General features: G+C 43.2%; 1 protein-coding gene across 6 annotated transcripts in view; it reads right to left on the reverse strand.

Moving 5' to 3' along the window:
• Positions 1-15,691, reverse strand: part of SULF1 (sulfatase 1) — a 147,847-nt gene that overhangs the window by 52,608 nt on the left and 79,548 nt on the right. For 5 of the 6 annotated variants that reach the window (XM_045181542.3, XM_045181539.3, XM_045181540.3 and 2 more), the window contains 3 exons: positions 14,677-14,749; positions 14,141-14,372; positions 3,450-3,689 (listed from right to left, as the gene is read on the reverse strand). In XM_045181542.3, coding sequence (XP_045037477.1) covers positions 3,450-3,689; positions 14,141-14,327 — 427 coding nt within the window. In that variant the 5' untranslated portion in view covers positions 14,328-14,372; positions 14,677-14,749. Of the gene's footprint in view, positions 1-3,449; positions 3,690-14,140; positions 14,373-14,676; positions 14,750-15,691 lie in introns of those variants that run through there. The other variant, XM_053929761.2, reaches the window with a different exon arrangement.

A 15,691-nucleotide genomic window follows, 5' to 3' on the forward strand; every position in this document is an offset into this window, starting at 1 on the left:
CTGCATAAATCTGATTGCGGCTTTGGGTTTTCCCTCAATGGGTATGTATGTATAATGCATATTTCAGGTTCCTTCATTATTTTTCTTAGGTCCTCAGCTAGATGTTCCAAATAATGTATTCATTATTAAGCAAACAATAAAATATACCTTGACTCTTTCCTGACTAGTCTAGAGGCTCATAAACAATTGCACTGTTTACTACCTACTCACCAATTCTCTTAATTTCCCAAGGTGCCCCTCATCTTGATATGCTTATTTGTCTATTTTCAACTGTGTCACTGTCCCTGCTTAGATCAATAATTATCATCACACAGACATCTTGACTTCCCAGTTGTCTCAGACACTGCAGTATGTTCCCAGCAAAGATAAACTTAAACTCTACAGATCTCTACCACTGCCATCTTAGTCTTCCATTTATAATTGTTCTGATTCACTAGTGAGCACATCAACATTTATTTTCTGCACTAAGTATTTGGGTAAGTCCTTGTTACCCTTTAAAAAATTCCTGTTGTTTTGTAGGATGAGTCACCATAAATTTCAGCATTACCTAAGAGCCTAGATCCCTGGGGAGAAGGTTGGCTTCAGAATGTGCCTTAGTTTCCAAGAACAAATCCCCTCTCCCTGGAAAAGACAACTGAATGAACAAAAGGTCAGACACTTGCCATGGCGAAGCCTTATGATGTGCAGTTTTGTCCTAGACCTAACGGTGAGGGCAGGCCAGCACACCAGAAAGAGCCCCGACACTTGGCCTCACCATTAGAACATCAGATGTGTCACTTCGGCAAGTCACTTCAATCTTGTGGGTCTAAGTTTTCTCGTTCGAAAACAAGGGAATCAAACTAAATTATGTCTGAGTTTTATTCAAGCTCTTGCAATCCATTGTAGGGTGGATACGGGACAGCATAATTAAAACAAGTACCAGAATACATTATGCTGCTTAGAAGCAACTGAGTTGTTTATATCTTTGTGACCCAGGGTGCTGTGTAATGGGTGGTATTTCCATTTTTGCTTTTGCTATCAGGTAGCTTATTTATATATATGCAGCCTTTCTCTATAACTCTGTGCCATGTGGGTTTTATACTAACCTTTGCCTTGACTTTAACTATGTCTCTTCATTTCCATTTGCCAGGGTCCTTATTGTGCTGTATCCTATTTTGTTTTATGTGTCTCTGTAGGGCACTTGGGAGTGAGGCATGACAGATACACATGCAAAGAAGTAAGACAGTGGGGAGAGGAAAGCCTTTGGAATCAGATGTGCTGAATTCATTCTTTCACCGACTAGCCTGTGTTCTTGGACAATTAACTCTCTCGAGTAACTGTTTTTTCTAACATGGGCAAATCCTTTCTTTCAAGGTTTCTGTAAGAATCAGGTGACAAAACTTAGCTAAAATGCCTGGTATAGGGTAGCTAATGTCTTTCTTTTCCCCCTTTCCACTCCAGCTTTATTGAGATAAAATTGGCAATCAAAAATTGTATACTTTTAAGGTATACAACCTGATGGCCCAATATACATAAACATTGTGAAATATTTACCACCACCAAGCCAACCAATATATCTATCACTTCACCTTTACCATTTTCCTCCCCCACCCCGACCCTGTGGTGAGAACGCCAAAGATCCACCTTCTTAGCAAATTTCAGGTATACGATGCAATCTTGTCAACTACAGTCACACTGCTGTATGCCATGTCTCCAGAACTTATTCATATCCTCTTTCCCCCCTTTCTTGGATTAGCCCTGAAACAAATTAGCAAACCCTAGTTGAGCGCTCCAGTCCTGGTAGAGTGCTCTGAGTCACTGTGCATCTCCACTTATCACGGACATCATTGCTCTGGATTTGGTAACAGTGCCAACCCTCAAAGCTGCTTGTCCACTGCTAGGGATTAAATTATAGGGAGCCCGGGAGTTGAAAGGTCCTGATCCCACACAACACTTTCCAGGAACAAAACAAAACTGGGTGGTTAAAATCAGGAACCAGGCATTAGGTGGATCCTGTTGATTTTGCTTCTGAGCTGGTCACACAGTTTTTGAAATCCCCACCTTAGTTATGAAACAGAACCAAGTCCATTTGCTGTCTGTAAACCTATAGGGATGCTTGATGGGTTTGCAAATTGCTTTAGAGCTCTCAGATGGAAAGGGCTATAAATTTAAATCACTTATGTGAGAAAACACGCTCAGGATGAGGCACTCTGAGTAACCCAGTTTCTTTCCTAGGTATAAGCAAACACCCTTGGGATTCATGGGAAGATCTTCCTCTGTGAGTGGCTACCTTAAAATATCTGTGAATGACAATGCTGTCACATTCACAGTGAATATTTTTGTCTATAAATAACAAGTACGAAGTGCCCACGGGGTGCTCTGCAAAGGAGCCAATGGCCACATGTTTCCTGAGATCAGGGGGAAAGATTGATTTCATTTTTTGAAGAGATTTTACAGAATACATTTGTCTGAAATCCTTTACTTTTAAATCTTTGGACTAGAGAATCTGTAAAATCATTTCCAACACACGTTAATGATAACATCATTAATTCCTATGAATAAATGCAGGTGGTCCTGAAAAATCTACTTTGCACTGCCACCCTCCAGAAACACCCTTGCTTCCCCTCATGAAACATGCCAGAGCACCTAAGCACTGGCAGAGGGAGGGCGTTGGCGGGGGAGGGGGGGCGGGGGAGTGGGGGAGCAGCCTCATTGGAAGGAGCCTTGCTTCTTCCTCAGGAAGACTGGTGTGATATTCATGACCTCTCTTGAAACAGGTGCCCACTTTTCAGAAGACCAACTAACCCAAACCTTCCTCAGGCCTTATGGAGATTAAACAATGAGAGGAGGTATAGCAATTGCGTTCCTTTCTTGGAGGATGGAGGTGAACATTTGAAACCTCAAACGGCCACAATGTCAGCTAAAAATCCTCCAAATCTTACTAGATAAATGTATCAATAAGATATGTGTCATTGGTTTGTTCATTCAGTGATTTATTAATTCAGTAAGTGATTGTAATCATCTGTGTTCCAGACCCTGGAGGAGGGGCTAAGCAGTTGATGATTTCTTACTGAAACAATCAGCAGAAATTTGCCAACATCTAAGACAAGCCTCCGGCTGTACCATGATCCCTTGAGATTTGGGAGGTTGAGGTAAACAGGCAAATGGGGTGAAAACTTATCAGTGGTAGGTTCCCCTGGAAAATTCCAAATGCTAGGTGCTCTGATGGGTAAAACACTTTCATAACAAGTCCACTGAGAATCATTCTGCGTTTTCCCTAAGGCACCTCTCCTTGCTACATCCTTCGGAGTGAAAAAGTGAGGGATGACGAGGGTACTGATACAGACGAGAACAGCCTAAATACTTCCATCGAGGAGCTGACGGAACGTCGTACATTTCATTACACACTGCCTTTCCCTGTGTCTAAGATGTTTTATCGAAGGGTCGGGGCCAGGAAGGTCAGCCTTTACCTGTTCTGTAGCCAGTGTTGTTAAGATATACAGCAAAAGTCCGAGGTTCGTGCATGGCCTGCCACGAGGGTGAGGAGCAGTTCTCGTTGTTGGTGTAGACGTTGTGGTTGTGCACGTACTTCCCGGTGAGCATGGAGGACCGGGAGGGGCAGCACATGGGTGTGGTCACGAAGGCGTTGGTGAAGGTGGCCCCTCCGTGCTCCATAATCTTCCTCGTTTTGTTCATGACTTGCAGGGACCCTGAAAGGCACAATTCCAGAGTCGTATGGCAGAGCGCGCCACACGAACGACATTTATGTCTTGTCACTCAGTGACTCTGTTCTCCTGATTAATTAATTTCCTTCCCTTGGTTTGAAGAAGTCTATTAATTTGACCTGCTCTCATTTCCAGAATAAAATTAAACATCTGGGATCCTACCATCTCAAGTATTTTGCAGAATAATAAACACACTCCAGCTTCTCTCCTCCTTAATCACAAAGAAAAAAAATGCATGTTAATCTGATAATTAAAGCTAGAATTCTAGATATGGAGCGGATTCAAAGGCCAGCTGTCCTTTGAAGATTACAGAGAACAATAGCCTGTTACACAGAGCATCAGGCCTCCCTGCCCACGACACACGCACAAAGCTAGTGACAGTGCAGAGATGACTAGATCCAGTGTTTTAATCGCATGAAATAAAAGAGGAAAACCTCTTTTCTACTAAGTAAAAGTCCCTCCAAAATGTCTGTATTTAATGAAAAAAAAAAAAGATCTTCAGTGTAACTTGGTGTCCTCTGGCAAATTCACCAAATGCCTACCAGTTTCGCTATCAGGATGGCACTAGTTTATAGCTGCACCTGTTTACATGCACTTTTAAGAGACAGGTTGTTTGCGTGTGAAACAGCTGTGATTTTACTGCACTCAAAAGTATTTGCATGGTAGAAAAATATTTCGTTTCAACTGTAAAAGATAAAATGATAAGATTGCCGAGGAAGAAAAAAATTCTATTTCGATTACTCTGTCCAGCCAAACACTGCAGCTGAAACACATCCAAATACTGCAGAAAAAGCACAGGCCAGAATTCAATAGTCTTTTCAGGACTTGTCAAGAAATGCACTACAGAGTTCCACAGCCAAGCCCACTGCATTTGAATCCCGGAGCCTCACATTTCCAACAGGTCCCACTTCTTCCAAAGAAAGGGAGAAAGTCTATGCAGTTTTCCAGCAAGGAAGGAAATCGTAATGCAAGCCAGGCAAGCCCTCAGAGCAGAAGAGAAGTGTGCCACCGTCCAAAAAGCCACAGTTTCCCTGCTTTTTTCTCTCTCACATACTAGCTTTTACTATTCACATGAAACATACGCAAACAGAAGGATTTCTAATTGGGTCTCATTAGAACTCCCTGAAATACGCCTCACTTAGGAGGATCCTAACTGCTTTTCCTCCCCTGGGTGGTGTGTTCAGGGGACTCCACAAAATTTTTGTGATCAGCAAATAACGTGTCAGGAGCACCTATTTCATGCTGAACGTTCTATCAGCTTTGCACTCTGGGCTGGTCCCCAACTGTTAACAAAGGAAATGGAAAATTCTCTTCTGCCTCTGGTCTTCAGTAGTAAGCTACCTAGAAAAGAACCTACATATAAAAATCCTAGGGATAGCTACAAAGCGACATACATGTCAGAGTGTGGGTATAGCAGTAGCAGCACCTCTGAAGTAAGAGGGGACCTGGAATGAATGTTTAATAGGGTCTTGGAACAAGAGCTGAGGACAAAGAGAGGGAGGGAGAAAACGTGCAATGGGTGAAGTGGGTTGTTGGGAGAATGGAGAGGATGCTAAGAAGTGGAGTGATGAGTACCCCACATTGATTTCCTGGAATTGAATAGAATACGGAGAATGCTCTTGAAATGTGGGAAGCAGAGTTAGCGAAGAGCTTGGAGGCTGGGTAGAGATATTTGGATTGCATAGAATAAAAAAAATAAAGGCCGAGTAGGTTCTTTGTCAAAGGCATAAACAACCCAGTAAGAAAAGAAGTCTTTGAGAGGTGTTGCTGTGGCAATGTGGCCACGGGGGAACGTGCAGAGGAAAAATAGGCTGGCCCATGAAGGATACAGCCCAGAGGTCACGGAAGCCATCAAGCCACAAGATGGTAAGAAGCTGAACTGGATTGTGTCATTAAAACTAGAGCGGCTCTACAAAGCAGACCCAGGAGACACTGTAACGCATCGGAAGACCACGAGTTGACTAATACCTCAAAGCTTTCAGCATGGGAAGAAAGACTGAAAAAGTTGTTTTACTGTTGGTCCAAACATAACTAAAAAGAAATATGCCCTATAGAGCAAAGAAGTTCATTTTAGAAACATTACATTTTGTTCTGGCTGATCCCACAGGGGGAAGCATCCTGGAGATGAAGAGATGACTGGGACATGGTCCTGGGAGAGAGTGACAGGCACCTGCTGAAGTCTGTCTCTTAGTCCCCTCTTCTCTTCAGATACCCACAGTGCTTACTCATTGGAATATCCTGAATTTTTGAAAAACTTGGAAAACATTTGCGGATGAATTTTCATTGCCTAATAGTCTCTTTATTTCAAAGAATGAGCTCTCGGAGTTTCCTTTATTGGCTTAGCTAAATTCAAATTAAAAAAAAATTACAGTTGGAAGCCATCTTTCCAGGTCCTGAATCACAAAGGTACAAATGCCAGTTTATAGCCTCATCTGGACTGCGAATTTGGCCCAGTAGGTGGAAATCTGATCTAAGGTCAAATAGTATAAAGACATGCTAAAACTTAGCCCAATTCAAATCTTTGGAATTGCCCCAGCCAGGACTCACCTCATTCTAAGAATCACTCTTTTCTTAATTAACTGAGCTGATGGTGTTGAGGTCCTTAACAATCCCCGCCAACACTCTGCTTCCAACTAGTCCCCATGTCAAAGGTATCAATGAAGACATTTGGGCCCTGCCGTCACCGTGACCACTGAAGCTCCATCTCTGGGGTTCCTAAAAGTAGGCACCTGGCTCGAAGATTCTCAGTGAAGAGGAGATTCTGAGGCAATCCTTCCCAACTTTGAACATCACCTGCAGGACACGTTAAATGCCAGAATCCTGGGCCCGCCCAAAGATGCTGACTTAGTAGTTCCAGAGAACGACCTGAGAACGTGCACTTCTAACAAGCTCCCTGTCTGTGGACCACACTTGGACAAGTATTCTAGGTTGGACAGAGAATCAGGGAAGCCTACAGCTGGAAGAGACTTTAGTGACTGTCTTATTTTACGTGACCTAAGTGGCTTAGAGCATTTCCAAGGCCATGAGATGCTGTAGACAGGAAAAGAAAACACTGATTTTATACTTACTCTCAGGTTCTCAGAGTGCTCCACACACATCAACTCATTTAATCCTGACAATAACCCTCTGCAGTGGTGCTACTGTTGATTATTCCCACATTACGGATGTTAACCCTGAGGTGTAGAGCCTTCAATAACGTGCAGGGGGCCACACAGAGCCCAGAGAGAAATCCAGGTGGCCTGCTCCAGAGACTGTCTCCTCAGCTCCACGGAGGCTGAGCACTGGCTGTGACACTGATGCTTTCAAGACAGAGAAACAGAAACGATGTCTGCGTGCAGTCAAGATATGCCTCCCTTTATGTAGCCTCATAATTTGCATCCTCTGGCCTCCTGGGGAGATACTAACAGACACTAATGCCTGCCTTCTGACCTCCTGAGGGCTGAAGGGATCTTAGTAGCTGAGGCCTGGGTGAAAGGTGAGCGGGCTGAAGATGGGTCTGTCTCCATTCAGTAGCTGACAGCCACACTGGTGTTGAACGCCGCCTCTGGTCTCGGCGGATAGCCTGGCTAGATGCAGAGGACGGAGCGCAGGAGTCACACCTGTTCCCTTGGCTGAGCTCATGTGCAGCAGTGAAGTAAGCACCAAGCACCTTCTTTTTTATAGCTGCGCGATGATTAATGCTGGTCTGTAACACTGCCTTGCTCTGCCTCTATTGCCATGTGATTGATCCGTGTGATTTTTTATTGGGAAACACTACCAAAAATTATTCTATAATACAACTCATAACTATGCATTTACGGCTGCTGAGAGGAATAGAAGGGACAATGTTCTGTCCTACTGTTGGAAGGGCAGCGATGTCCTTTGTTTTAAGCTGAAGCTCCTCATCTCTCTGGGTTTCAGGCCTTTGGTGACTAAAATGCGAATTGTGCTGGTTCTTACTCATCAGTACACTAATTTCATAGGAACGACATGAAGCTTAAGACATAAGACTCATAACAATATTCCCACAGCAGGGCTTAGGAGGATAAGAATGAGAAGAGAAAGAGCCCTGTACTTGAACTTGTGGGACAACGTCTGATTTTGCCACAGACTGGCTTGAGCACATCATTTACCCTTTTTAAAAAATTTGTGTTTTTCATCTATAAAACAGAGATAATAACAGTTCCCCCTGCATAGCTCACAGTATCGATGAGGTGTGCTCACCCCAACCCCACGTTTAGTTTTCTCCTGCCTTTCCCATCTCCCTCTCTGTAATCTACATCTTAGTCCCAAAAGGTGGGATAAGAATGAAGAGGTTACCACAGACCGAATGTGTCCCTGAAAACTCATATTTTGAAACCTAAGGCCCCAAGTGATAGTAGCAGGAGGTAAGGCCATTGGGAAGTGATTTGGTCATGAGGGTGGAGCTCTCATGAATGGGATTTGTGCCTTTATTAAGAAAAAACTGCAGAGAGCTCCCTTGCTCCTTCCACCATATGAGGACACAGTGAAAAGACAGATATTTATGAACAGGAAATGGGTCATCACCAGACACTGAATCTGCTGGTGCCTTGATCTTGGACTTACCAGCCTCCAGACTGTGAGAAATAAACATTGTTTATAAGCCACCAAGCCACCCAGTCTATAAAGAGTATTTTGTTATAGCAGCCCAAATGGATTAAGACAGGCCAAAATACTTTTTCTATTCTTTAAGACTTAAAACGTCAATACTGGCTGACTGTTAAAAACAGCAATTCTCTCCCTCACCACCCAAACTGCCCTCCCTCCTTAAGCAAGAAGTTTGACTTCGTTATTGTTTAAAGTTGTCCTGTGAGGTGGGATGCAACGAAGGGACTGAAATTAGGCCCAGCAGCTGGCGTAAAGGCACTGCTAATTGGGCTGGATTGAGGACAGGGAAGGTCCAGGCCACAGCTGAGTCTCAGGACTGGCAAGAAAAGCTGTCCCAGTGCCAGAGTTCCAGGTTGGGCCTGGGGGCATCTGCCCCTGCTCCAGTAGGAGTGGGGGGGCGGTAACAGCACTCGGCTGTGGACCAGGATGCTGCTCGGTCAGTGGTGACTGGGAGGGGCGCAGTGAAGCTCTTCGGGAACCCTGCACAAGCCACCAGGCTTGCGAGTTTGGTAGAGTTACAAATCCAGGCTCCGAGACGAGTACTTTGGGTGCATTAAGTAATTGGCTATCGGGGCTGGACAGAACCACGGCCAGGAATTTAAATCATTCTACACGCTCTCTGACTTATTTATTACTAAGTGACCTATGTGAAAAAGGTAAAAGAGAAAATGTCCCACTAATCTGAATGACTTAACCGAAATCACATAGTCTGAATTACTTTATTTACACATTAAATTTTACAGCAAAGCTTAACCTTTCCTAATTAAACTTTCTTAGGGTTGGAATATTCAATATTTTATACTGTCAAATATTAAAATTTTCATCAAGCCTATTTATCATGTCCGGGAAAACTCACAAAACCTGAAACTCAATAATAACTATTGTTATCAACATCCCTTAAGGAAACCCCAGGCATGCAGGATTCATATACACCTGGCTTCCTAGACAGACACGTCCCCGTGTGGATTGTAACCCTGCAGGGTTTGATGAGTGACAACAACAAGCAAACACAACTCATTAATTATACAGGGTTGATTCTAAATGTCATTGTCTTGTGATGGGGAAAGGCTAATGCTTTAAATATATAAATGGTCAGTACTGAACATATCACTGCTATTTTTTATGCAGTATGGGACCTTAAACAGTGACATTTCTCATATTAAACATGGTTTTATTGGTCTATTGAATATTTTGGTTCTGAAAGACTAAGAAAAAATAACATAATAAAAGAGTATACCTTCTTCCAGCCCAGGCATGTAATTGGCAGAAAAACAAAACAAAACAGATGCTTCAGCTAAAACCAGAGGTGAAGAATCAAGCTGGGGGGAAAGGGACCAAGAAACAGATAATAAATCCATCTGGAATGTTTCCAGGTCACCAGGACTCATTGTATTTCCCTCCAAAGGCCATTAAAAGTGGAGACTAGTCTCTTCAGGGGATGGAAATGAAATGCCTACAGAGTTAGACAGAGAAGGCGGGCAAGTGAAGGCAGCCAGGTATAAAAAAAAATCATAGGGTTTTTGCCTTTTCACATTTGATAGCGATATGGGCATCCAGAACTTTTCCCTGACTCAGGAAAGCCACAGTATGGGCCTGATGATAAATGGCAACTGCTCCTTGGTCTAAGTGTTGGGAGCCATGGAGAGCTGTGGGGACCGTGACGACATGGGGAGGGCATGCCCCACTTCCTGGGGGCAGCTTCAACTCCCCTTCAAACCTCACAGATGGCTGCCTCATGGGAATGCACACCCTCATTCTTCTGAATTTGAGAAAAGGAGAAATCTGGGGTTTTCTTAAAACATACAATCCCCTGATTTCTAACATGTTGCTTTAATTTTAAAAAGTATGCCTGTCCAGTGAAACACATCTAGGTACTGGTGCTGCTAGTACTAGAGACCCCATTTGTGACCTCTGCTTTAAAAAAACAAAGTATCTCCATGTATACATGGTTTCTCAGTTCCACTACGATCTAAGAGAAGCATTGGTGAGGTCAGCATTACTGAGACATTAGCATCAGCCCTATTTCCTAAGAATATAAGGAATGCCACAGCGAGTCAGATTAATGGTGCAATCAGTTCAGTAGTTTGTTTCTCAGAACAGTACTAAGGAAGCATTTGGGAAAGATTTACACCCTAATCCCTCTCTCTCTAGTCCTCAACAGTTAGGGTAGTCCCACAGCATTTCTGATTTTCTTGTTTTCGCTTCATAAAATATCCCAAGTGCAGGGATACAATAATATAAACAACACATCTCCTAGCTTTATCAAAGCTTAACATCATAGTTGCTTTAGACATATTTTTTAATTTATAAAATAAAATGAGGATACTCTCAACGTTCTTGGTTACCACTCCTTCCCCAGAGGTGCCATCATCCCAGACGCCATGTTGATCATGTCCATGAGTTTTTCCTAGCTTTGAACAGCGTTAATCTTCTACCCATTAGCTTAGTCTAAAAACCTAAACTATTTACACAACCTGAATAACCTCTTAAGTTGTAGAAAAAACAAATCCAGAAACAGGGAACCACTGACCTCACTTAATCTGTCCACATAATTAAGTTTTCTTCTGGAATAATGATCTTTGTCCTACCCACCCAACTTGGGTGGGATGACAATAAAATGCAATAATGAGAACAAATGTTTGGAAAAAGATAAAGCGTTATCCACATGCAAGGTTCTAGCACTTTTATTAATAAGTTCCTTATATGTCTTACCCCCTTTACAAAGTGCTAGTGTGTTTTATTGTCCTCAGACAGAATGGAGGGAACAGCCCCCATTCTTCTTGAGTAAGAGCTTTCCTTCCCAGCTTGATTTCATAAACTTTGATTAAAGCCCTTCTCAGACTTTGTCTTTCCAAACAAAGAGGTAGAATTGTTTTATTTTTTCCCAAAAGGAAAACTATTCTATTGCAATTTCCTAATTGTTTCTCTAAGCCTTTTCTAAGTCTGTTATACATTTCTGGAGGCACAGGAGCCAAAATGGCCTGCAGTATTACAGGTGCAAAAAGTTTTACTTAGGTGAAAATTTATTTAAGTACTTGACCATAATTACATGTAAGTAAACAAAACCAAACCCATCCATATCAAAACTACAACGAGATACTACCTCACACTCATTAGGATGGCTCGTGAGGAAGAAAATTTTAATTCTGAAAGATGAAAGAAATTCTGGAGATTGGTTATACGACAATGCGAATGTGAATGTACTAAACTATACACTTAAAATGATTAAGATGGTAAAAAAAACATTTATAGCAGTAAGGCTTATAAAAAATGATGAGAACATTACAAAAGACTAGGCAAAAATCTCCATCAGACAGTATCCACGATCAAGAGCATAGTGTCTCTGCTGCAGATGGAGGTTATCAACAGTTCACTGTGGTTCATCGCCAACTTCTTTTGCCGACAAGGTAATAAGACCCAACGCATGCATTTGTTGTCTCTCTCAGAACCTAGAACATTCATAAGCGTTTACAGGTGGTCTTTAGGAAGGGCTCACTAAATATTTGTTGATGGACTGATTGATGGAGGGGACCACGGTTAAATGTACGGCTAACACATGTCCTAGTTTTACCATTTACTAGCTGACCAGAGCCTACTCGACTTCTCTAGGCGTCATTATCAAGTTACTGTGAAGATAAAGTGGGCAACTTCTTAGTATAGTATTGGGCTAGAAAAATCAAGGAAGAAGGTAGAGGTAAATATATAAGAAACAACTGCGTTGACTGAACCTACTCTGTGACCCTTTACCATTATATCCATTTTTCATACCTCCAGTCGAGGCCAGTACTTAGTAATTTTTCAGTAAATAATTACTGAATGACTGCATTAACTATACGATAAGGGTGGAATTCTGAATTCTGTTAAAATAAATTTATTGAGTAATTCCTTATTATATTTTAATGATAAGGGCTGTATACTCAATAGATGATGACAGACACCTGTATTCATTTCTGGGGACTGTCTTAGCTTTTTCAGACCTTTGTGGGTCTATTTCAAGTTTATTTAGCACTGCTGTATTTATAGCACAGTCTCAGCATCGGAAATGCAATCTGAACCTAACATATCCCTGGACTCTAGTTGCCCTCAAGCGAGTGGAAAAGGCAATTACGGAAGCACCTGGGGAATTAAAGGCCACACTGAAGGCATGTCCCCGGTGGTACAAAGGACAGTCCCATCAACCCCGCTGGAGGGGACAGTGGTTTTGGTGAGGGAAGACCCCTGAGGGCAAGGCATTGGAACTGGGTCATGAAGAACAAAGAGAGCCACGGCAGGTAGGGAAAGGGGAGAAAGACAGTGGGGACCAGATGTGCAAAGGCATGAAATGCAGGTGAGGGAGATGAAGCAACCAAATACCTTCAGGGAAGTGTAAGTTGTTTCCACAAAGCACAGAACAAAAGTGGGGGTAGGAAAAGTAGCCTCACAGAAACAGGCGGGAGCCAGACGGCCCAGAGCTCGTTTGCTTGCAGTGCAGAAGAGCGGAAGAAGCTGGGAGGGAAGGTCTGCAGATCTTGGCTTTAGCAGAAAGGATGGATGTGAGATGTTAAGGAAGGCGAATTCAAACATGTTCACATCATTTTACTTGCTCTGTAAGTGATTAAAACCTGAAACCGCCAGCCACATACACACTAAAGTTGTACCTGCAAGACGTTTCATTCTGGCATATTGCCTGAAAAAATCTATACTCTCGTTTAAAAAGTGAAGTGAGAAAGAGCAGGCTCAGTGACTCAGCCTTGACGATCATTATCCCTGCCGGCTTCTCGTGTGTTCGCTTCCCGCTGAACCCAAGGAATTCACTTTGTTGGAATTCTATTGTTTGGTTTCAAATTGGAAACCAAAGTTCTCTTCCATGTAGATCAAGTTCCAGCATGGAGGGTTTTATCCTCAAGAACCCTAGGCCAGAGGAGCTCTGTAAAGAAGGCTGGCACTCTGCTAACACCAGATCGAAAAGATGCTAGTGTCAGCCAAGTTGAGTGTGATGGATAGATAAGCCCACGAGTGATGCCTGACAGTCAGAAATTTGGGTTCAGGAATGGAAATGAGATGTGGTGACAACTTGTCAGGGCAAGATTTTTTTTTTTAATCTGTCCTGGGGTAACCTAGAAGAACTTGACCCTAGGCTTACAGGAAAGACCATGGAGCTGGCCCAATCGGAAGGTGAGAAGAGGAGAAAGCCAATCAGATGATACAGAAGCTAAGCTAGAACCACCAGATTTTGGCAGGCTTTCTAAGTGCTCAGGAATTGACCCAGATGAGAGAAGTCTTCAGCAAGGCATCACATCTAAGGTGGTAGTAGTGAATTACTAAAAGAAGGTATGTAGAAGACTGCAAATTTCAATCACCTAACAATTATTACAAGCTGTGAATAAGTCATTCACTGTAATACTAATAAACCACGGAAAGTTCCTCTAATATCTACCTACCTCATACATATGGCATAGAATTCCAGTCACAGTCTCCTACTCTTTGAAACAACTGCTCAAATGCTTAAAAAAATTTTTGACCAAGGGTCCCCAAGGTCCACCATCAAATCCTTGACTTCTATAATATTTAATCTGGGCTTACTCCCTTCCTCCTTCCTCCTGTTTTCTTAGCCCGCCCCCCGCTCCCTCCCCCCACTCTGCTGCTTCAAAAGCTTAAGACAGAAAAGTAATGTTGAAACACAAACCAAATGCCTTATACTCAACACAAGTTCATTTTATAAACTAGGTCACTGGTTAAGGAGGTGTAATTAAGTGCCCCACCCCCAAATGTTCACTGACAGTTATTGAGAAGGGTCAGCAAATCACTTGGGCAAAAGAAACTAACAATCGAAAAATCGGACATCTCACCCAGCTCCACATCTTGGTCATCAGTGAGCACGAGAATAATGTTGGGTCGGATGTTTTTTCGTTCCTGCGGTACCCGTCCTCTGAACCTCGGGGATCTGACAGTTGAACAGAGGCTCCCCAGCAGTTCCGTGCCCAGGACAGCCAAAACCAGAGTCCAGCAGGAACACTTCATCACGTTTGGTCCCATGTCACAAACCGGACAAAACGTCTCAGCCTCCTGGTTTCTGCAGGTCTGAGCAGTCAGGGAAAAAGCGTGAGGGAGAGACTGAAATGAAATCCAAACCCCAAACACAGTTGCAGGAAAAGGGCTTCAGCTAAGTGGGACCTGGCACATTTGCTGGCGGAGAACAGGCTGCACATGAGTCAGAAGCAGCAAACCCTCACAGGCGCTGGGTCGTTTTTAAAGCACTTGATTATTTTGCAAATTCACTTTTGTCCTTTATTCTCATTCCAACTTTTCCTATTCCAGTTCATTGCCAAAATATCACTTCCAACACAGGGCTCAAATGCAAAAGCTTTCTGACAAGAGCTAATACCTTGAATTGGGTATCCTGGTTGAAAAATCAGTTTCTCCACTCAGGGGTGTTCAGCACATCTGTAGATGGGGTCCTGGAAGGGCGAGAAAAACAATACAAAGAAAACATAGGTCAAACATTTTGATACAGGTTTTTGGTTTGAAGTAGTCTCTTAAAATAGCGCACTACAATATGTATATTACATATAATATTAATGCATGTATATTTTTTCATCTGCCCTCCAAAATGAAGAAACAGAAGGAAACAACATTCAAAAGTGCTAACAAATGACTCAAAAAATACCTTCATTCCATAATCAGCTCCACAAACAAGCACAGAGTCTCATCCCCATTCACACCTTAATTGTACTTTAAGCGTCTCCCCCAAAACTAATGACGGATCAGGAAAAGCCAGCAGCGCCTGTGAAACCACAGTGCATCTGGAGAGCACATCTGGGGGGCACCTGGCATGAGGGGGCGTGTTGGGGGAGCGTTAACTCACCTGCATAAGATATTGAGTACTTATCGAGTAGAATGAAACTCAAAGCTGTCATTTGTCATCTGCATTATGTCACTCACTACCCAGGAGAGTTCTTTCTGCTGACAAAGACTTCATAGGAAGGAGGGCAATTTTTCCCAGCCTCTGAAAACCTCCTAACTGTGCTCCATCAATCACCAGGGGAAGAGGCGCTTCCTCCGAGCAAGGCTGGTCCCTCTGTCCAGCCTGTGTCCTCAGTGCGCTGGCGCCTAAGGGGACAGAGTCCCCCTTTGACTGTCAGCGCCAGCCTCACTGTTGGCGAGACCCGGCGCAGCCGCCAGCACAGAGGTTGCGCTTTGCTGCCGCAGATCTAAACCTGCAGAGCGAAGTGATTGATTGGCTCTGAGGCTGAGGGTTAGAGGCTACCCTCCCACGTTAAAAAATAAATAAAATCCAGAGAGAGCACTGCAAAATCCTTGCCAGTCTGCACAAGAGGAGAGAGTTTGAAAGGGTTGGGAAATGCCCCTTCACTTTGGAATACTAACCTGCTGCAAGCTTT

This window comes from Desmodus rotundus, chromosome 8, assembly GCF_022682495.2.
Source record: "Desmodus rotundus isolate HL8 chromosome 8, HLdesRot8A.1, whole genome shotgun sequence".
NCBI lineage: Eukaryota > Metazoa > Chordata > Mammalia > Chiroptera > Phyllostomidae > Desmodus > Desmodus rotundus.